The following is a 22,798-nucleotide window of genomic DNA, read 5'->3' as shown; positions in this document are numbered from 1 at the left end:
CTCCAAAAATCCCCTTAAAATCTTGTCAAAAATCACATTTTTCTTCCAAAAATCCCACCAAAAAATCGCATTTTTTCCCTTAAAAAATTCCATTTTTCCCCCGAAAAATCCCGGTTTTTTCCCATAAATTCCCCTTAAAATCTCTCCAAAAATCTGATTGTTCGTCCAAAAATCCCCCAAAAAAATCACTTTTTTTCCCTTAAAAATCCCATTTTTTCACTTAAAAATCCCATTTCCCCAAAAAATTTCCCTTAAAATCTGTCCAAAAACCACATTTTTCATCCAAAAATCCCCAAAAAAATCACATTTTTCCCCCCAAAATCACTATTTTTCCTCAAAAATCCTCCATGAGAATCCTATTTTTCCCCCAAAAATCACTCAAAATCCCATTTTCCCCCAAAAATCCCCTCAAAAAACACCATTTTTTCTCCAAAAATCCACCAAAATATCTTAAATCACCAAAAAACTCCCCCAAAAATCCCATTTTATCCCCAAAAAATCACATTTTTTCCTTTAAAAATCCTGTTTTTTCACCAAAAAAATCCCATTTTTTCCCTCAAAAACTCCCAAAAAATCCCAAAACATCCCAAATTTTCTCAAAATTTATGTTTTTCCCCCGAATTTTTATTTTTTCCCCCCTTACCGCCTCCAGCCAGCCCAGGATTTTGGGCTCCCAGCCCTGAGCAGCTCCAGCAGATCCCAAACCTCTGGTGGCTTCGGCGACAAAAGCAGCCATGAGAGAGTCGATCAGAGCCAGGTGAGCTCCCTGCAATTGGGAAAATTTGGGGAAATTTGGGAATTTTGGGGAAATATGGGAATTTTGGGGAAAAAACAGGAATTTTTGGGGAAAAAATGTGGTGTTTTGGGGGAAAAAAGTGATTTTTTTAAGGAGGAAAATGTGATTTTTTGGGGATTTTTTGGGGATTTTTTTGGGAAAAATGGGAATTTTTTTTGGGAAAAAGTGGGAGTTAATGGGAAAAATGTGACTTTTTGGAAAAAATGTTGGTTTTGTGGGTTTTTTTATGTCATTTTTGGGGGGAAAATGGAGTTTTTGGGGAGAAGAAGGGGATTTGGGTGAGCATGAGAGAGTCAATCAGAGCCAGGTGAGCTCCCTAAGATTTGGGAGAATTGGGGAAATTTGGGGAAATTTGGGAATTTTGGGGAAAAACCAGGAATTTTTGGGAAAAAACCGTGAATTTTTGGGGGAAAAAAGTACATTTTAAGGGGGAAAAATGCGATTTTTAGGGGATTTTTTGGGGGAAATGAGATTTTTGGGGGAATTTTGGGGTCATTTGGGTTTTTTGGGGGGAATTTCAGGGTTTTTGGGGGGATTTTGGGGTTTTTTGGGGGAATTTTGGTGGTTTTTTGGTGAAATTTTGGTGGTTTTTTGGTGAAATTTTGGGGGTTTTTAGGGGAATTTTGGGGTTTTTTTGGCTCAGTTGGCATTTTTTAAGGGAATTTTGGGTTTTTTAGGTGAATTTTGGTGTTTTTTGGGGTCATTTGGTGTCTTTAAGCAGAATTTTGGGGTTTTTTTAGGGCAATTTTGGGGTTTTTTTGGCTCATTTTGGGTTCCCAGCTCCTCCCCGCCCCATTAGCGCCTACAGAGGGGGCGTGGCCTAGACAAGGGGGCGTGGTCATGAAGAGATGATGTAATTCATCACAAAGGGCGTGGCTTAAGTCAAGGGGCGTGGCCAAGGAAAGGGGGCGTGGCTTATACACCATATCTTATCAATTGTAGTGGGCGTGGCCAGCAGAGGGGGCGTGGCCAGCAGAGGGGGCGTGGCCAGCAGAGGGGGCGTGGCCAGCGGGCAGGGAGAGTTAATGGGATCTCCCTGAGCCAATTAATTAAAGCCAATTAAAGCTAATTAAAGCTGCTGGGTGTTAATGGATTAACGAGGGGCGAGGAGAATGGAGCTCCCAGTTCATCCCAGTAAGGCTCTGCTGGCTGACCAGTGATCCCAGTAACCTCCCAGTTAGCTCCCAGTGCTCCCAGTAACCTCCCAGTGATCCCAGTAACCTCCCAGTATGTCACCCAGTGATCCCAGTTAGCTCCCAGTTAGCTCCCAGTATGTCACCCAGTGCTCCCAGTAACCTCCCAGTAACCTCCCAGTGCTCCCAGTTAATCCCAGTAAGGCTCTGCTGGCTGACCAGTGATCCCAGTAACCTCCCAGTTACCTCCCAGTGCTCCCAGTTACCTCCCAGTTAATCCCAGTAACCTCCCAGTGATCCCAGTATGTCACCCAGTGCTCCCAGTAACCTCCCAGTGCTCCCAGTTACCTCCCAGTCCCTCCCAATCCCCTCCCAGTTAATCCCAGTACTCTCAATAGCAATCCCAGTCCCTCCCAGTCCATCCCAGTCCATCCCAGTCCATCCCAGTCCATCCCAGTCCCTCCCAGTGTTCCCAGTTCCTCTCCCAGTCCATCCCAGTGCCCTCAATATCCATCCCAGTCTAAACCAGTCTTCCCAGAGTCCCTCCCAGTCTGTCCCAGTCTATCCCAGTCCCTCCCAGTTGCTCCCAATTCCCCTCCCAGTCCCTCCCAGTCTCTCCAAATCCCCTCCCAGTTCAATCCCAGTGGCTCCCAGTCCATCCCACTATTCTCCTAACCCCAATTCCCCTCCCAGTCCATCCCAGTCCCCTCAATATCAATCCCAGTCCCTCCCAGTCCATCCCAGTCCATCCCAATCCCCTCCCAGTCCCTCCCAGTCCATCCCAGTCCCTCCATATCCCATCCCAGTCCCTCCCAGTACCATCCGGATGGGTCTCCTCTGCAGGTCCTGCTCCCTGACCAGCACCCCCAGTCCCTCCCAGTCCATTCCCAGTCCATCCCAGTTCAATCCCAGTCCCTCCTAGTCCATTCCAGTCCCTCCATATCCCATCCAAATCCCCCCCCAGTCCCTCCCAGTCCATTCCCAGTCCATCCCAGTCCATCCCAATCCCCACCCAATCCCCTTCCAGTCCCTCCCTATCCCATCCCAGTCCCTCCCAATTCCATCCCAGTCCCTCCCAATCCATCCCAATCCCCTCCCAGTTCACTCCCAGTCCCCTCAATATCAATCCCAGTCCCTCTCAGTCCATCCCAGTCCCTCCCAGTATTCCCAGTACCATCCGGATGGGTCTCCTCTGCAGATCCTGCTCCCAGTCCATCCCAGTCCATCCAAATCCCCTCCCAGTTCACTCCCAGTTCAATCCCAGTCCCTCCCAGTCCATCCCACTTCACTCCCAGTCCCTCCCAGTCCCTCCCAGTCCCTCCCAGTACTCCCAGTACCATCCGGATGGGTCTCCTCTGCAGGTCCTGCTCCCTGACCGGCACCCCCAGTCCATCCCAGTCCCTCCCAGTCCATCCCAGTCTCTCCATATCCCATCCCAGTCCCTCCCAGTCCCTCCCAGTCCCTCCCAGTACTCCCAGTACCATTCTGATGGGTCTCCTCTGCAGGTCCTGCTCCCTGACCGGCACTCCCTGCACGGTCGGTGTCACCCCCCTGCCCGCCAGCAGCGCCAGCAGTGTCCCCAAATCCTCGGGGGGCGGGGCCGGGATGGGCGTGGCCGGCGCGGTGGGCGTGGCCTGGCAGGGCGTGGCCAGGGCGTGGCTGAAGGCCTTGCAGTAGATGTCGGAGGCCAGCAGGAGGCGCTCGACAGGCGGCTTCAGGTGCTCCTGGGCGTACTGGTCAGTGTAGAACGGGTCACGGAGCTCCTCGGGGACGTTACCTGGGGAATTTGGGGAGAAAAAGTGAGAATTTGGGGAAATCTGGGTGCATTTGGGAGAAATCTGGGGAGAAAATGCAAAAAACCCGCCAAAAATTGGGGTATTGGAGTCCAAAAATGGGATTATGCAGTCAGTGTGGAAAGGGTCACGGAGCTCCTCGGGGACGTTACCTGGGGAAATTGGGGAGAAAAAGTGAGAATTTGGGGAAATTTGGGAGGAAAAAAGTGAAATTTTGGGAGGAAATGCAAAAAACCCGCCAAAAATTGGGGACAAATTGGGGTTTTGGGGTCCAAAAAATGGGATTTTGGGGTCAGGGGGACACAGGGTTAGTGTAGAAAGGGTCCCGGAGCTCCTCGGGGACGTTACCTGGGGAATTGGGGAGAAAAAGTGAGAATTTGGGGAAATCTGGGTGAATCTGGGGGAAAAAAAGCAAAAAAAACCCGAAAAACTGGGGTATTGGGGTCCAAAAAATGGGATTTTGGGGTCAGGGGGACAGAGGGTCAGTGCAGAAAGGGTCACGGAGCTCCTCGGGGATGTTAACTGGGGGGAAATTGGGGAGAAAAAGGGAGAATTTGGGGAAATTTGGGGAGAAAATGGGAAAAAACCCTGAAAAATTGGAGTATTGGTGTCCAAAAAAATGGGATAATGGGGTCAGTGTAGAAAGGGTCACAGAGCTCCTCGGGGACGTTTCCTGGGGATAACAGGGAGAATTTGGGGAAATTTGGGTGAATTTGGGCAAAATTTGGGGAAATCTGGGGAGAAAATGGAAAAAAAAAACCCAAAAATTGGGGAAAAATTGGGGTTTTGGGGTCCAAAAAATGGGATTTTGGGGTCAGGGGGACACAGGGTCAGTGTAGAAAGGGTCACAGAGCTCCTCGGGGACGTTAACTGGGGAATTTGGGGAGAATTTGGGGAAATTTGGGTGAATTTGGTGTGTTGGGGTCACCTGGGGTCAGTCAGGGGACACTGATAGAGCCACCATGGACACACCATGGACATGCCATGGACATGCCACTGACTCTTGGTGGACACTGACCATGCCATGGACACATCACTGGCCCCGATGGACACTGACACGCCATGGACATACCATGGACACAGCATGGACATGCCATGGTGCACACTGACCATCACTGACCCATCACGGACACACCAGGGACACGCCACTGACCCACGGTGGACACTGACCCACCACGGACACAGCGTGGAGACATCACTGACCACGGTGCACACTGACCCGCCATGGACACAGCACTGACCATCACTGACCCACCATGGACACACCAGGGACACGCCACTGACCCACGATGGACACTGACCATCACTGACCTGCCATGGACACGCCATGGACACACCGTGGACATGCCACTGACCATGATGGACACTGACCCACCACAGCACTGACCATCACTGACCCACCACAGACACGCCATGGACACAGCATGGACACAGCACTGACCATGATGGACACTGACCGTCACTGACCCACCATGGACACACCATGGACACGCCATTAACCCATGGTGGACACTGACCCACCATGGACCCACCATGGAGACATCACTGACCATGGTGGACACTGACTCACCACAGAACTGACCATCACTGACCATCACTGACCCACCATGGACACACCACGGACATGCCATGGACACACCACTGTCCCATGGTGCACACTGACCATCACTGACCCACCATGGACACACCACGGACACAGCATGGACACAGCATGGACCCTCACCTGACCCCAACAATGACCACAGAGACCCCAAAACCCCATGGAGACCTCAAAATTGGCCATGGAGATCCCAGAACTGACCATAGAGACCCCAAAACCCCATGGAGACCCCAAAAATGACCACAGAGACCCCAAAACTGACCATGGAGACCCCAAAAAGGACCTGGAGACCCCAAAACTGACCACGGAGATCCCAAAACTAACCACAGAGACCCCAAAACTGACCCCAAAACTGACCACAGTGACCTCAAAATTGGCCATGGTGACCCCAAAAGTGACCCCAAAACCGACCAATCCCAGGCCAGGCTCCCAGGGGTGGGGGAGGGGCACATTCCGGGGGTGGGTGGGGGAGGGGAGGCAGGTGGGGGCGTGGTTTGGCACGAAGCCACGCCCACTGCCCCTCCCCCACCCCCCGGCCAAAGGGCAGCTGGGGGGACTTTGACCCCGTGGGGGAGGGGAACTGGGAACACTGGGAGGGACTGGGAGGGACTGGGGGGTCCGAAAATACACCTGGGGGTCCCGAAAAATACCTGGAGGATCCCAAAAATACACCTGGGAGTCCCAAAAATACACCTAGGGGGTCCTAAAGTATACCTGGGGGTCCCAAAAAATATACCTGGGGGTCCCCAAAATACACCTGGGGGTCTTAAAAAATGTCTGGGGGGTCCAAAAATACACCTGGGGGGTTCCAAAAAATACCTGGAGGATCCCAAAAAATACCTGGGGGGAACTGGGAGTCACTGGGGTCAAACTGGGAGGGACTGGGGGGTCCCAAAATACACCTGGGGGGTCCTAAAAAAATACCTGGAGGGTCCCAAAAAATACCTGGGAGTCCCAAAAAATACCTGGGGGGTCCTAAAATACACCTGGGAGTCACAGAAATACACCTGAGGGGAACTAAATACTCCTGGGGGATCCCAAAACACACCTGGGGGTCCTAAAATACACCGGAGGGGTCCCAAATACACCTGGGGGGTCCTAAATACACCTGGGAGTCCCAAAAATACACCTGGGGGATCCCAAAAAATACCTGGGGGGAGCTGGGAGTTACTGGGCTCAAACTGGGAGGCACTGGGGTCCTAAAAATACCTGGGGGTCCCAAAAAAATCTGGAGGGTCCCAAAAATACACCTGGGGAGGTCCTAAAAAATACCTGGGGAACTAAGTCACTGGGGAAAACTGGGAGGGACTGGAGGGGGTCCTAAAAATACCTGGGGGGTCCCAAAAATACACCTGGGGGTCCTAAAACATACCTGGGGGGGTCCTAAAATACACCTGGAGGGTCCCAAAAAATACTTTTGGGGGAACAGGGAGTTACCGGGGTCAAACTGGGAGGGACTGGGGGTCCTAAAAATACCTGGGGGTCCCAAAATACACCTGGGGGGTCCTAAGATACACCTGAGGGGTCCTAAAAAAAATCTGGAGAAACCCAGAAAATATTTGGGGGGAACTGGGAGTTACTGGGGTCAAACTGGGAGGGACTGGGATCAAACTGGGAGTCACTGGGGTCAAACTGGGAGTTACTGGGACCAAACTGGGATTCACTGGGGGGGACAACGACCCCTCCCCCCCCCACCACCGCAGGGGGCGTGGCCTCAAGGGGGGGTTCCCGCCTCGTGACGTCACGGCGTGACGTCACCGCCCCCCCTTTTCCCGCGGACTGCAACAAAAGCGCCTGGGGGGGATGGGGGGAGGGGATGGGGGGAGACCCCTCCCCAAAATCCGGTAACGGGATTGTCACCGGAGTGTCACCGGGGTGTCACCGAGACCACCGAGACCCCTCCCCAAAATCCGGGACCGGGATTGTCACCGGGATTGTCACCGGGGTGTCACCGGGACCACCGGGATGTCACCGGGACCACCGAGCCCCCTCCCCAAATCCGGTACCGGATGGCTTGGCGGTGACTCGGACTGAGGGTTCGGTACCACCGGAACCTCACCGGTACCACCGCGACCCCTCCCCAGAATCACCGGGATGTCACCGGTACCACCGGAACCTCACCGGGACCACCGGGATGTCACCGGTACCGCCAGGACCCTTCCCCGTTATCAGCGGGACCACTGAGACCCCTCCCCAGTATCACCGGGACCCCTCCGGTACCAGCAGGACCACCGAGACCCCTCCCCACTACCACAGGTACCTCACCGGTACCACCGGAACCTCCCTGGTATGACCGAGACCTCCCCGGTATCACCGGAACCCCTCCCCAGTATCACAGGGACCACCGGAACCTCACCGGTACCAGCAGGACCCCTCCCTGGTATCACCGAGACCTTCCCGGTACCACCGGAACCCCTCCCCAGTATCACCGGTACCACTGGTACCCCTCCGGTACCAGCAGGACCCCTCCCCAGTATTACCGGTACCTCTCCGGTACCACCGGGATCCCTCCCCAGTATCACAGGGACCACCGGGATCCCTCCCCGGTATCACCGGTACCACCGGGACCCCTCCCCAGTATTACCGGTACCTCTCCGGTACCACCGGTACCCCTCCCCAGCACCTCACCGGTCCCACCCCGACCCTCCCCACCTCCACCCCGGTTCCCCCCCGTTGCCCGGTCCCTCCCCGCCGCTCCTACCGGCGCCGCCGTAGCCGGTGGCGATGGCCCAGGCCAGGCTGGCGGCGCTGCGAGCCCGAGCTCCGTCGTACTGGTCGAGCGGGCGGATCTCGGGCACCAGGAACCCGCGGCGCATGGCGGCGGCGGCGGCCGGGGGGGCCGCGACCATGCCGGGGCCACCGCCGGGGCCACCGGGACCACCGCCGGGGCGAGCTGGACCACCGGCTGGGCGAGCGGAGACGGGGAGAGGCTTCGGTAAGGATCGGAGAGGCTTCGGAGGAGATCGGAGAGGGTTCGGGTGGGCTCGGAGAGGCTTCGGGAGCTGGGGGGGGCTTCGGGTGGGCTCGGAGAGCTTCGGGTGGGTTCGGCTGCTTCGGGTGGGCTCGGAGAGCTTCGGAGGCTTCGGGCGGGTTCGGAGAGGCTTCGGGTGGGTTTGGCTGCTTCGGCTGGGTTCGGAGAGGTTCGGCTCGGTTCGGAGAGGTTCGGCTGCTCCGGGTGGGCTCGGAAAGGCTTCGGCTGGGCTCGGCCGCTTCGGCTAGGTTCGGAGAGGCTTCGGCTGGGTTCGGGTGGGTTTGGCTGCTTCGGCCGCTTCGGGTGGGTTCGGAAAGGCTTCGGCTGGGTTCGGAGGGATTCCGGGTGGGTTCCGAGGGGTCCCGGGGGGGTTCGGGCGGTTCCGGAGGGGTTCGGGCGGTTCCGGCGGGCGCGGCGCGAGCTCCAGGTGCGGGGAGGGTGGGGGAGGGGGCGGGGCACCTGCGGTCACGTGGTTGAGGGAAGCCGGGAGGCCACGCCCCTTGGCTGGAGCGCGGGGAAAGGGAGGGAGGGAGGGGAACTGGGGATACTGGGGGACTGGGAGGGACTGGGGGGACTGGGAGGGACTGGAGAGACTGGGGGACTGGGAGGAACTGGGATACTGAACTGGGGCCTGGGGGACTGAACTGGGGGACTGGGAGGACACTGGGAGACTGGGAATGTTGGAGGACTGGGGGACTGGAGATACTGGGGGACTGGGGATACTAGGAATGCTGGGGACTGGGAGGACTGGGGATACTGGGAGGGACTGGGAGGGACTGGGGGACTGGGATGGACTGGGGATACTGGGAATGCTGGGGAACTGGGAGGACTGGAGATACTGGGGGATTTGGGGGACTGGGAATGCTGGGGAACTGGGGATACTGGGGGACTGGGAGGGACTGGGAGGGGATTGGGGGACACTGGGAGGGAACTGGGAGAGACTGGGGAACTGGGAATGCTGCGGGGACTGGGAGGACTGGGGATACTGGGGGACTGGGAGGGACTGGGGATGCTGGGAATGCTGGGGAACTGGGAGGGACTGGGGGGGATTTGGGATACTGGGAATACTGGGGGGACTGGGAATGCTGGGGAACTGGGGATACTGGGGGGACTGGGACAGAACTGGGGGGACTGGGAGAGACTGGGAGGGAACTGGGGATACTGGGGGGACTGGGAATGCTGGGGGGACTGGGAGGGACTGGGGGATTTGGGATACTGGGAATGCTGGGGGACTGGGGGGACTGGGAATGCTGGGGGACACTGGGAGGACTGGGAAGACTGGGACGGGATTGGGGGGACTGGGAATGCTGGGGGGACTGGGAGGGACTGGGAGAAACTGGGAGGAACTGGGGATACTGGGGACACTGGAAGTACTGGGAGGGACTGGCGGCACCGGGGGACACTGGGGACACTGGGAGCTCTGTGTCCCTTTGTCCCCATGGCCGCGACCCCCCTGTCCCCATAGCGGTGTCCCCATGTCCCTCTGTCGGATCCTGTGTCACCCCTGTCCCCCTGTCCCCCTGTCCATCTGTCCCCCTGTCCATGTCAGTGTCCACCCTGTCCCCCTGTCCCCATGTCCATCTGTCCCCATGTCCATGTCGGTGTCCCCTGTCTGGTCCTCTGTCCCCCCCGTCCCTCTGTCCCCATGTCCATCTGTCCCCATGTCCCTCTGTCCCCATGTCCATCTGTCCCCATATCCATGTCAGTGTCCCCCTGTCCATGTCACGCCTGTCCCCATGTCTGTGTCACTGTCCCCTGTCAGTGTCCCATGTCCCCATGTCCATGTCCCCTGTCGGTGTCCCCCTGTCCCCATATCCATATCCATGTCCCCCTGTCCCCATGGCGATGTTACCAAGTCCGTGTTGGTGTCCCCATGTCCCTCTCCCCCCTGTCCCCATGTCCCCCTGTCCCGCTATCCGTGTCGGTGTCCCTTGTCCCCAGCCGGTGTCCCCATGTCTGTGTCCCCAATTCTGTGTCCGTGTCGGTGTCCCTTGTCCCCAGCCGGTGTCTCCATGTCCATTGTGTCCCTTGTCCCCAGCCGGTGTCCCCATGTCGGTGTCCCTTGTCCCCAGCCGGTGTCCCATGTCGGTGTCCCTTGTCCCCAGCCGGTGTCCCTTGTCCCCCCTGTCCCTTGTCCCCAGCCGGTGTCCCCATGGCCGTGGCGGTGTCGCTGTCCCTTGTCCCCAGCCGGTGTCCCTTGTCCCCAGTTGGTGTCCCTTGTCCCCAGCCGGTCTCCCCATGTCTGTGTCCGTGTCCCCATGTCCGTGTTGGTGTCCCTTGTCCCCAGTCGGTGTCCCCAGCCAGTGTCCCTTGTCCCCAGTCGGTGTCCCCAGTCCGAGTCAGTGTCCCCATGTCTGTGTCGGTGTCCCTTGTCCCCAGCGGTGTCCCCAGCCGGTGTCCCCATGGCGGTGTCGCTGTCCCTTGTCCCCAGCGGTGTCCCGTGTCCCCCCAGGCCCCTCCCCGTGCCCTATTTTCCGCCGCGGCCATGGCAACGCGGGACCGACACGGGACGGGGGGGGTGACACTGTGGTGACACTGTGGGGACACGGCGGGACCGACACGGGGGGGTGACACGGGTGACACACACCACCAAACAACACACACACACAACCACAACACGGGGGTGACACGGGTGACACTGTGGGGACACGGCGGGACCGACACGGGGGGTGACACGGGTGACAATGGCAGGGTGACACGGGTGACAATGGCAGGGTGACACGGCGGGGACACAGCGAGACACGGGGGGTGACACGGCGGGGACACTGTGGGGACACGGCAGGGACCGACACGGGGGTGACACGGGTGACAAGTGGCGGTGACACGGGAGGACACGGAGACACGGGACACGGGTGGTGACACTGTGGGGACACGGTGGGGACACGGCAGGGACCGACAGGGGACACGGGGGGGTGACACGGGTGACACTGTGGTGACAGTGGCGGGGTGACATGGGACACGGGGGGGTGACACGGGTGGTGACACTGTGGGGACAAGGGACACTGGGAGGGTGACGCGGTGGGGACACGGCGGGGTGACACTGCGGGTACCAGGGACACAGGGGGGTGACACGGCGGGGTGACACGGGAGTGACATGGGGGTGACACGGTGGGGACAGGGGCACGGCGAGGGAGGGACATGGGGACACGGAGGGGACATGGGGAGGGACAGGGATGGGGACATTGAGGGGACATGGAGGGGACTTGGGGACACTGAGAGTGACAGGGATGGGGACAGGAGGCCATGGTGGGGACATGGGGACATCGGAGGGGACATGGTGGCATCAGTGGGGACATGGAGGGGACTTGGGGACACCATGGGTGACACCGTGGGGACACTGAGGAACACGGAAAAGCCTTGGGGACACCATGGGGACACCGAAGGTGACAGGGATGAGGCCTTGGGGACACCACGGGTGGCACTGGGAGGACACTGAGTGACACGGAAAAGCCTTGGGGACACTGAGGGTGGCACTTGGGGACACTGAGGGACATGGAAGGGCCTTGGGGACACTGAGGGTGGCACTTGGGGACACCAAGCGACACATCAGGTGACACTGAGTGACACAGAAAAGCCTTGGGGACACCGAGGGTGACACTTGGGGACACCGAGCGACACGTCAGGTGACACTGAGTGACACAGAAAAGCCTTGGGGACACCATGGGTGGCACTGAGTGACACAGAAGAGCCTTGGGGACACCTCGGGTGGCACTTGGGGACACCGAGCGACACGCCAGGTGACGCCAGCAGTGCCACCCTGGGGGTGGGGGAGGGGCAGGGGTGTTCCCCCCGCCCCTCCCCCACCCTCCCAGTCCGGTCCATCCGGTCCAACTGGTTAAACTGGGAGGGGTGGGGGAGGGGCGGGGGTGGCGCGGCGCGCGCGGGGTGGGGGGGGGGCGGCGCGGGGTCTCCTCCCCTCCCCACCCCCAATCCTCCCTCCCCACCCCAAATCTGCCCCTCCCCACCCCCAAATCCGCCCCTCCCCCACCAATCCTCCCCACCCCAAACCCGCCCCTCCCCACCCAAACCGCCCCTCCCCCACCCTTAATCCGCCGCTGCCAGAAATCTTTAAGAGGCTTAAAAATGGGGGAGGGAGAGAGAGGGAGAGGGAGACAAAATCCACCCCTCCCCCACCCCGGCCTCACATCCGGAACCCCAAAATTGACAGCTGGGACCCCAAAATTGACAGCTGGGACCCCAAAATTGCCATCCGGAAACCCAAAATTCCCACCCATCCCCCACTCAGGACCCAAAATTCCCACCTGGGAACCCAAAATTCCCAACCAGAACCCAAAATTCCCAACCAGGACCCAAATTCTCCCCAAATTTCACACTCAGGACCCCAAAATTGACAGCTGGAACCCCAAAATTCCCAACCAGGACCCAAAATTGCCACCCATCCCCCACCCAGGACCCAAATTCTCCCCAAATTTCCTCTCAGGACCCCAAATTTCCCACCCAGAACCCAAAATTTCCCAACCAGAACCCAAAATTCATACTCAGGACCCTAAAATTTCCTCCCAGAACCCAAAAATTCCCGCCCATCCCCCACCTAGGACCCAAAATTCACACCTGGGAACCCAAAATTTCCCTCCCAGAACCCAAAATTCCCACCCATCCCCCACCCAGGACCCAAATTCTACCCAAATTTCCTCCCAGGACCCCAAAATTCACACCCAGGACCCCAAAATTTCCCAACCAGAACCCAAAATTCATACTCAGGACCCCAAAATTTCCTCCCAGGACCCCAAAATTCCCACCCATCCCCCACCCAGGGCCCCAAATTTTCCCCCCAAAAAACGTTCCTGCCCCTCCCCCATTTCCTGCGCCCCCCGAATTTATTGAGGCTCCTCCCCTCCAGATGTTCTCGGGGGGGAGGGGCTGCACCCCATCCAGATGTGGGGAATCACCCATCCCCCACCTCCCCCCAGCGGTCCTCATCCAGATGTTGAAGGATCCCCGTTCCAGATGTTGGGGGATTCCCCATCCCCCCCGGGGTCCCCATTCCAGATGTTGGAGGTTCCTCATCCAGATGTTGGGGGTCCCGTCGCCCACCGGGGGCCCCCCGTTCCAGATGTTTGGGGGGTTCCCTATTCCAGATGTTGGGGGGGAGGGTGTTCCCATCACCCACCAGGCTCTCCGTTCCAGATGTTTGGGGGTTTCCCATTCCAGATGTTGGAGTTTCCCATTCCAGATGTTGAGGTCCCACCCCTCACCAGGCTCTCCCTTCCAGATGTTTGGGGGTTTCCCATCCAGATGTTGAGTTCCCACCACCCACCAGGGTCACGGTTCCAGATGTTTGGGACGCCGTTCCAGATGTTGAGGTTCCCCACCACCCCTCACCAGGTTCACCATTCCAGATGTTCAGGGGGGTCCCACCCACCCACCAGGACCCCAAATTTCTCCCCAAATTTCCAGATGTTGGGGGGGGCGGGGTTTTCCATTCCAGATGTTGGGGTTCCCCCCCACCCTGCCTTCGGGGGTTTTCCCACTCCAGATGTTCAGGACTCCATTCCAGCTGTCAAGCCCCTCCCCCTCCCCAAGCTCCTCCCCCTCCCCGGCCGAAGGGGCGTGGCTACTCCCCCTCCCCCTCCCCGGCCCCGCCCCCCAGGAACTCGCCAATCAGCCGCGCCAGGAGGCGTGGCCTCTCCTCGGGCAGCCAATGGGAGGCGTCGGGCAGGAGGCGGAGCCGCGCCGGGGGGCGGAGCCAGCGCAGGTGGGCGTGGCCAAGGCCGGGGTGCAGAAAGGCATCATGGGAACCCCAGAGCAGCAGCGTGGGGGGAGGGGGAGCTTCGCGCGGGATCGGGGGGGAGCTGCGGGGACAGGGGACAGCGTTGGGGACATTTGGGGACGTTGGGGACATCAGTGGGGACATCAGTGAGGACATTTGGGGACATTTGGGGATATTGGGGACATTTGGGGACATCAGTGGGGACATTGGAGATATTGGGGACATTTGGGGACATTGGGGACATCTGGGATCACCCCAAACCCAACTGGGATTATCCAAACCCAACTGGGATGAACCCAAACCCAACTGGTTCACCCCAAACCCAACTGGGATGAACCCAAACCCAACTGGTTCACCCCAAACCCAACTGGGATCATCCCAAACCCAACTGGGATCACCCCAATTCCAACTGGGATGACCCCAAACCCAACTGGGATGACCCCAAACCCAACTGGGATGACCCCAATCCCACCTGGGACCCCGACTGACCCGAAGATGTTGCGGTACAAGTGGATTGGGGGGCTGAGCCCCCCGGGCTGGGACAGAGCGAAGAGGTAACAGTCGAGTTCCTCCTCCGAGAGGCGACTGGCAGGATTGCGGATCCCAGTGCGGGAACTGGTCAGGAACGACCTCAGCATCTGGGGAAATCCCGAAAATTTGGGTCAAAAACGTGAAAACTGGGGGAAAATGGGGGAAAAATCCTGAAAACTGGGGGCAAAACGGGGGAAAAATGGGAAAATGGGAGTCACATTCTGGATCCCAGTGCAGGAACTGGTCAGGAATGACCTCAGCATCTGGGGAAATCCCAAAAATTGGGAAAAATCCCGAAAATTGGGGGAAAAATGGGGAAAAATTGAGGGAAAATTGGGTGGGAAATGGGAAAAAAATGGGGAAAAAAGGAGTCACACTCTGGATCCCAGTGCAGGAACTGGTCAGGAACATCCTCAGCATCTGGGGAAAAATCCTGAAAATTGGGAAAAATCCCGAAAATTGGGGGAAAAATCCCAAAAATTGGGGGGAAAAGTCTTGAAAATTGGGAAAAATCCTGAAAACTGGGGGAAAAATGGGAGGGAAATGGAGGTAAATTGGGGACAAAATGGGGGAAAATGGTGGGAAAAATGGGCGAAAATTATGGGGAAAAATCCCGAAAATTGTGGGGAAAAATCCCTAAAATTGGGGAGAAAATGGGAGAAATTCGGGCTGGGTGGTGCTGAGATCCCCGAAATTGGGGACAAAGTGGGTGAGGAGGTGACAGAGGTGTCAGGGAGGGGACAGAGGTGTCAGGGAGGTGACAGAGGTGTCAGGGAGGTGACAGAGGGGACAGAGGTGACAGAGGGGACAGAGGTGACAGGGAGGTGACAGAGGGGACAGAGGTGACAGAGGGGACAGAGGTGACAGGGAGGGGACAGTGGTGACAGGGAGGTGACAGAGGTGTCAAGGAGGGGACAGAGGTGACAGGGAGGGGACAGAGGTGACAGGCTGGGTGGTGCCAAGACCCCCAAAATTGGGGACAAAGTGGGTGAGGAGGGGACAAGGAGGTGACAGAGGTGTCAGGGAGGTGACAGAGGGGACAGAGGTGACAGAGGGGACAGAGGTGACAGGGAGGGGACAGAGGTGACAGAGGTTACAGGGAGGGGACAAAGGTGACAGGCTGGGTGGTGCCAAGATCACCGAAATTGGGGACAAAGTGGGAAAAGAGGGGACAGGGAGGGGACAGAGGGGACAGAGGTGTCAGGGAGGTGACAGGGAGGGGACAGAGGTGACAAGGAGGGGACAGAGGTGTCAGGGAGGTGACAGAGGGGACAGGGAGGGAACAGAGGTGACAGGGAGGTGACAAAGGTGACAAGGAGGGGACAGAGGTGACAGGCTGGGTGGTGCCAAGGTCCCCAGAATTGGGGACAAAGTGGGAAAAGAGGTGACAGGGAGAGGACAGAGGTGACAGGGAGGTGACAGGGAGGTGACAGAGGTGACCAAGGTGACCTGGAAGTCAGCCAGGGCCAGCAGCAGCTCGGGCAGCCAGGGCAGCTGGAACAGGAACATGTAACAGGAGCGCAGCAGCTGCGACGGGTGGCGGCAGGTGAAGTCTGCGTGGGGACAGTGACAGTGTCACCTCGGGGTCACTGGGGTCACCTCGGGGTCACCTCAGGGCCACCAGGGTCACCTCGGGGTCACCAGGGTCACCTCGGGGCCACCAGGGTCACCTCGGGGTCACCTCAGGGTCACCTCAGGGCCACCATGGTCACTGCAATGCCACCAGGGTCACCTTGGGGCAACCAGGGTCACCTCAGGGTCACTGGGGTCACCTCAGGGTCACCACAGAGTCACTTGCCCAATGCCCCCAATGTCCCCATGATGTTCCCCAAAATGTCCCCAACATCCCCATCCCCCCATTATCCCAATTGTCCCCAATGTCCCCAACGTCTCCATTAACCCCAATGTCCCCCAATGTCTCCATTGTCCCCAACATCCCCAGTATCCCCAATGTCCCCAATGTCCCCAATGTCCCCAATATCCCCAATGTCCCCAATATCCCCAATGTCCCCAATGTCCCCAATGTCCCCAATATCCCCAACATCCCCAATGTCCCCAACATCCCCAATGTCCCCAAATGTCCCCAATGTCCCCAAGCCCCCCATTATCCCCAGTATCCCCAAAGTCCCTACTGTCCCCAATCCCCTCAATGTCCCCAGTGTCCCCAACACCCCCACTGTCCCCAACACCCCCGCTGTCCCCGGTGTCCCCAGCTGTCACCTGCCATCACTCCCCGCTGAGGTCCGTCCATCACCACCAGCTTCTCCACCAGCTGCGGGTGACTCGCTGCCACCTCCCAGGCCAGGACGCCACCCCAGTCGTGTCCCACCAGGACACACCTGGCGCTGTCCCCACCGTCCCCGCGGGTCCCCAGGGCCTCGATGACGTCCCGGATGTCACCCAGGAGGAGGTCCAGGCGGTAGCTGTCCCTCCCCGGTGGCTTCTCGGAGTCGCCGCAGCCGCGGAGGTCCAAAGCCACCAGCCGGAAATGGGGGCTGAGCTCCGTCATGATGTGGCGCCAGCAGAACCTTGGGGACATCGGGGACAGCGGGGACATTGGGGGTGTTGGGGACATTGGGGATAATGGGGACATTGGGGACATTAGGGATGTTGGGGACATTGGGGACACTGGGGATATTTGGGGACATTGGGGACATTGGGGACATTGGAGATGTTGGGGATAACAGGGACATTGGGGACAATGGGGACATTAGGGATGTTGGGGATATCGGGGACATTGGGGACATTTGGAGACATTGGGGTTGTTGAGGACATTAATGGTGACATTGGGGACACTGGGGATATTTGGGGACAATGGAGACATTGGGGACATTGGGGATATTGGGAACATTGGTGACATTAATGGTGACATTGGGGACATTTGGAGACATTGGGGACATTTGGGGACAATAGGGGATTGGGGACATTTGGGGACATTTTCAGGACATCTGGGGACACTCTGGGGACACTTTGGGGACATTTCTCACCAGTTCTGGGGGAAGCCATGCAGCAGCAGCACCAAGGGAGCCTCAGGGGGACCTCGAGTGACATAGTGGAGCCACAGCCCTGAGCTCTGGGGACATTGGGGACATCGGTGGGGACATCGGTGGGGACATTGGGAGATATGAACACCCAAAGACCACCCAGAAAACTCCCCCCAAAAAAATCTCAAAAAAACCCGCCAAAAATATTTTTAAAAAATCCCCAAAAAACTCACAAAACCAAAAAAAACACCCTAAAAAAATCCCCCAAAAAACCCGAAAAAAATCCCCAAAATACCCGAAAAATTCCCAAAAAAATCCAGAAAAAAAAATCTTTAAAAACCCCACAAAGAAACCCACAAAAAATCTCCCAAAAAAAAAAAATTCCAAAAAAACTCCGAAAAAACCAAAAAAAAACCCCGAAAAATTCCCCAAAAAAACCCAGAAAAAATCCAAAAAAATCCCCCAAAAATCCCCAAAAAACCCCGAAAAAATCCCGAAAAATTCCCCCAAAAATCCAGAAAAAATTCTTAAAAACCCCACCAAAAAACCCAACTCCAAACCCCCCAAAAAATCTCCCAAAAGCCAAAAAAAATTCCCAATAAACCCCGAAAAAAAACCCAAAACAACCCGAAAAAATCCCCAAAAAACCCGAAAAATCCAGAAAAAATTCTTAAAAACGCCACAAAAAAACCCTCAAAAACCCCCAAAAATCTCCCAAAATAAAAAAAAAATCCCCAAAAACCCCGAAAAAATCCCGAAAAATTCCCAAAAAAATCCAGAAAAATTCTCAAAAACAAAAAAAACTCCCAAAATCCAAAAAAATCCCCAAAACCAAAATCAGAAAAATTCCCCGAAAAATCCAGAAAAAATTCTTAAAAACTCCACAAAAAAACCCCCAAAAATCCCCCAAAAAATCCCAAAAAAATCCCAAAACTCCCCAAAATCGGCTCACCTTGAGCCGCAGGTGACGATGCTCCCCGAAGGTCTCGTCGCGCAGCCCCGGCGGAGCTTTGTCGCGACGGCGCCACCGGAATGTCGCGACAGGACCGCGCCGGAGCAGCAGCGCCACCGCCCAGAGGACAAAAGCCACCGCCGAGGTCACCGCGGCCACCAGCAGCGCCAGCCGGGCGACCAGGCGACGTGCGGCCAGCAGGAGGCGCGTGGGGGCGAGCAGGACGGGCGACAGCGGCATGGGGACAGCTGGCGACACTGGGGACAATGTGGGGACGGCTGGGGACACCTGGGGGACATGGGGATATCAGGGACAGTGACATGGGGACAGCTGGGGACAATGTGGGGACAGCTGGGGATGTGAGGGACAGTGACATGGGGACAGCTGGGGACAATGTGGGGACGATGCGGGGACACCTGGGGGACATGGGGACATCAGGGACAGTGACATGGGGACAGCTGGGGACAATGGGGACAATGTGGGGACATGGGGATGTGAGGGATAGCAGCATGGGGACACTCGGGGACAATATGGGGACAATGTGGGGACAGCTGGGGGACATGGGGATATCAGGGACAGCGACATGGGGACACTGGGGACAATGTGGGGACAGCTGGGGACAGCTGGGGGACATGGGGATATCAGGGACAGCGACATGGGGACACTGGGGACAATGTGGGGACATGGGGATATCAAGGACAGGAGCATCAGGACACCTGGGGACACCTGGGGACAATGTGGGGACATGGGGATATCAGGGACAGCGACATGGGGACAGCTGGGGACAATGTGGGGACAATGGGGACAATGTGGGGACATGGGGATATCAGGGACAGTGACATGGGGACACCTGGGGACAATGGGGACAATGTGGGGACAGCTGGGGATGTGAGGGACAGCGACATGGGGACACCTGGGGACAATGTGGGGACAGTGTGGGGACAGCTGGGGACACCTGGAGGACATGGGAATCTCAGGGACAGTGACATGGGGACAGCTGGGGACAATGGGGACAATGTGGGGACATGGGGATATCAGGGACAGTGACATGGGGACACCTGGGGGACATTGGGGACAGGAGAATCAGGACAGCTGGGGACAATATGGGGACAATGTGGGGACAGCTGGGGGATGTGGAGAGGTCAGGGACAGTGACGTGGGGACACCTGGGGACAATGTGGGGACATGGAGATATCAGGGACAGCAGCATGGGGACACTGGGGACAGCAGGGGACAATGTGGGGATGTGGGGATGTCAGGGACAGTGGCATGGGGACAATACAGGGACACCTGGGGACAGCTGGGGACAATGCAGAGACATCTGGGGACAGCTGGGGACAGCCGGATCTCCCATCCCTAAGGTGTCCCCATCACGTGGTGGCTTTGTCCCCAGGGTGGCCTCGTGTCCCCTGTGTCACCATGGCCAGGGTGTCCCCAAGGGTGCCGCAGTGTCCCCAAGGGTGCCACAGTGTCCCCATTGTCCCCAAGGTGTCCCTATGGTGTCTGTATTGTCCCCAAGGCCCCTGCAGTGTCCCCATTGTCCCCATGGTGTCCCCACAGCCCCCAGTGTGTCCCCATTGTCCCCACTGTCCCCACAGTGTCCCCATTGTCCCCACAGGCCCTGCAGAGTCCCCAAGGCTCCTGCGGTGCCCCCATTGTCCCCACCTTGTCCCCACAGTGTCCTCATTGTCCCCATGGTGTCCCAAATGTCCCCATGGGGTCCCCATTGTCCCCAAGGCTCCTGCGGTGCCCCCGTTGTCCCCCCAGTGTCATCATTGTCCCCATGGTGTCCCCATTGTCCCCCACAGCCCCCCCAGTGTCCCCATTGTCCCTACTGTGTCCCCACATTGTTCTCACGTTGTCCCCATTGTCTCTGCTGTCCCCACCTTGTCCTCCTTGTCCCCATGGTCCCCACAGTGTCCCAACTGTCCCCATTGTCCCCATGGTGTCCCTACTGTCCCTACACTGTCCCCATTGTCCCCATAGCCCCACACTGTCCCACCTTGTCCTCATTGTCCCCATGGTCCCCACAGTGTGCCAATTGTCCCCCTTGTCCCTACTGTCCCTACAGTGTTCCCATTGTCCCCATAGCCCCACATTGTCCCCACGGTGTCCCTCCAGTGTCCCACCTTGTCCTCACTGTCCCCATGGTCCCCACAGTGTCCCAACTGTCCACATTGTCCCCACGGTGTCCCCATTGTCCCCATAGCCCCACATTGTCCCTCCAGTGTCCCCCCAGTGTCCCCATTGTCCCTACTGTCCCCACATTGTCCCCTCTGTCTCCCTGTCCCACCTTGTCCCCATTGTCCCCATGGTGCCCACAGTGTCCCAACTGTCCCCATGGTGTCCCTACTGTCCCCCCAGTGTCCCCATTGTCCCCATAGCTCCCCATTGTCCCCATGGTGTCCACAGTGTCCCCATAGCCCCACACTGTCCCCACGGTGTCCCCCTTGTCCCACCTTGTCCCCGCAGTCTCTGCAGTGTCACTCCCGGGCTGCAGTGTCACCGTCTGTCCTATTTCCCAGGTGCCACCAAAACCAGGATGTCACCATTCCTTGGGTGTTACCATCAGGGATGTCACCACTCCTTGGGTGTCACCACCCCTGGGTGTCACCATTCCTTGGGTGTCACTTTGGATGTCACCACCCTCGGGATGTCACCACCCCCCAGGTGGCACCGGCAGGGGTGGCGCGAAAACCAGAGTGTCACCATTCCTGTGATGTCACCGTCCCCAAAATGTCACCACCCGTGGGTGGCACTGCCAGGGATGTTCCTCCGATGTCACCACCCCCAGGATGTCACCATTCCTTGGATGTCACCACCCCAGATTGTCACCCCCAGGATGTCCCCACCCCCAAAGTGTCACCACCCCAGAGTGTCACCACCCCAGGATGTCACCCCTGGGTTGTCACCATCAAGGATGTCACCCCTGGGTTGTCACCCCTGCAGTGCCAGCAGTGTCACTGTCCCCAAGGGGGTCCCAGAAACGGAGTGTCACTGTCCCCAGGGTGATGTCACGACATGGAGTGTCCCTGTCACCCAGGGGGTGTCACGACATCAGGGTGTCACTGTCACCAAGGCTGTCCCCACACGGGATGTCTCTGTCACCAGCATGTCACGACATGGAATGTCCTTGTCACCAAGGGACTGTCACAACATGGAGTGTCCCTGTCACCAAGAGTGTCCCATAAATGGGGTGTCACTGTCACCAAGGGGACATCACGACATTGGGGTGTCTCTGTCCCCAGGATGTCACGACATCGCTGTCCCTGTCACCAAGAGTGTCACGACATGGAATGTCCCTGTCACCAAGTGTCATGACATTGGGGTGTCCCTGTCACCAAGGGGACATCACGACATGGAGTGTCTCTGTCCCCAGGATGTCACGACATTGCTGGCCCTGTCACCAAGAGTGTCACAACATTGAGGTGTCCTTGTCACCAAAGAGGTGTCATGACATTGGGATGTCACTGTCACCAAGGAGATGTCACGATACGGAATGTCCCTGTCACCAAGAGTGTCACAACATCAGGCTGTCCCTGTCACCCAGGAGGTGTCACGACACAGAGTGTCTCTGTCCCCGCGCTGTCCCCAAGCAGCCATTCCCCTCCCTCCCGGCCCTATCGCGACATGGCGCTGTCATTGTCCCACGTGTGTCCCCAACCCCTCCCCCCAGCCCCGCCCCCTCCCGGCGCTATCGCGACATGGCGCTGTCATTGTCCCACCCCCTGTGTGTCCCCAACCCCTCCCGGCCCTATCGCGACAGGCGCTGTCACTGTCCCACCCCCTGTGTGTCCCCAACCCCTCCCGGCCTATCGCGACAGGCGCTGTCACTGTCCCACCCCCGTGTGTCCCCAGCCCAGCCCCGCCCCCTCCCAGTGTCCCCAGCGCCACCACCCACCTGTCGCGACACACCGGGGCGGCCCGGAGTGACTCCTATCGCGACACTGAGGGTGGCCTAGAGCGGCTCCTGTCGCGACACCAGGGTGGCCCGGAGTGACTTCTGCCGCGACACCGGAGTGTCCCAAAGCGGCTCCTATCGCGACACACGGGGTTGGCCCAGAGTGACTTCTGTCGCGACACCGGGCTGTCCCAGAGCGGCTCCTGTCGCGACACGGCGGTGTCCCAAAGAGGCTCCTGTCGCGACACCGGGCTGTCCCAGAGCGGCTCCTGTCGCGACACGGCAGTGTCCCAGAGCGGCTCCTGTCGCGACACGGCGGTGTCCCAGAGCGCTCCTGTCGCCTCTGTCGCGATCGCAGCTCTGTCGCTTCCTCCCCAAACCCTCCTCGCGCCACTTCCGGGTTCCA

The 22,798-nt window shown here is 58.0% G+C and overlaps 2 protein-coding genes across 10 annotated transcripts in view; both read right to left on the bottom strand.

Annotated features, from left to right (window-relative positions):
- Positions 1 to 8,375, bottom strand: part of CAMSAP3 (calmodulin regulated spectrin associated protein family member 3) — a 48,048-nt gene extending 39,673 nt beyond the window's left edge. For 7 of the 8 annotated variants that reach the window (XM_085046129.1, XM_085046121.1, XM_085046122.1 and 4 more), the window contains exons 1-3: positions 8,024 to 8,375; positions 3,411 to 3,706; positions 644 to 766 (exon numbers count right to left, since the gene is read on the bottom strand). In XM_085046129.1, the coding sequence (XP_084902255.1) occupies positions 644 to 766; positions 3,411 to 3,706; positions 8,024 to 8,171 (567 nt within the window). In that variant the 5' untranslated portion in view covers positions 8,172 to 8,375. Of the gene's footprint in view, positions 1 to 643; positions 767 to 2,748; positions 2,830 to 3,410; positions 3,707 to 8,023 lie in introns of those variants that run through there. The other variant, XM_085046128.1, reaches the window with a different exon arrangement.
- A 5,463-nt stretch (positions 8,376 to 13,838) lies between these two features.
- Positions 13,839 to 22,468, bottom strand: LOC146422691 (epoxide hydrolase 3-like). 2 transcript variants are annotated; one of them, XM_085046146.1, is made up of 7 exons: positions 22,393 to 22,468; positions 18,492 to 18,748; positions 17,543 to 17,628; positions 16,776 to 17,083; positions 16,005 to 16,108; positions 14,514 to 14,662; positions 13,839 to 14,106 (listed from the first exon to the last, which is right to left on the bottom strand). In XM_085046146.1, exons 2-7 carry the CDS (start codon positions 18,729 to 18,731, stop codon positions 13,869 to 13,871), a joined length of 1,125 nt encoding a protein of 374 aa, XP_084902272.1. In that variant the 5' UTR covers positions 18,732 to 18,748; positions 22,393 to 22,468; the 3' UTR covers positions 13,839 to 13,868. The 2 variants fall into 2 exon arrangements, with proteins under 2 accessions (XP_084902272.1, XP_084902271.1); XM_085046145.1 differs by lacking the exon at positions 22,393 to 22,468 and adding an exon at positions 20,951 to 21,146.
- Between the last annotated feature and the right edge of the window lie 330 nt (positions 22,469 to 22,798).

This window comes from Lichenostomus cassidix, unplaced genomic scaffold, assembly GCF_008360975.1.
Source record: "Lichenostomus cassidix isolate B80296 unplaced genomic scaffold, HeHo_3.0 HiC_scaffold_39, whole genome shotgun sequence".
NCBI classification, from domain to species: domain Eukaryota; kingdom Metazoa; phylum Chordata; class Aves; order Passeriformes; family Meliphagidae; genus Lichenostomus; species Lichenostomus cassidix.
This window is presented reverse-complemented; position numbering and strand designations above follow the sequence as displayed.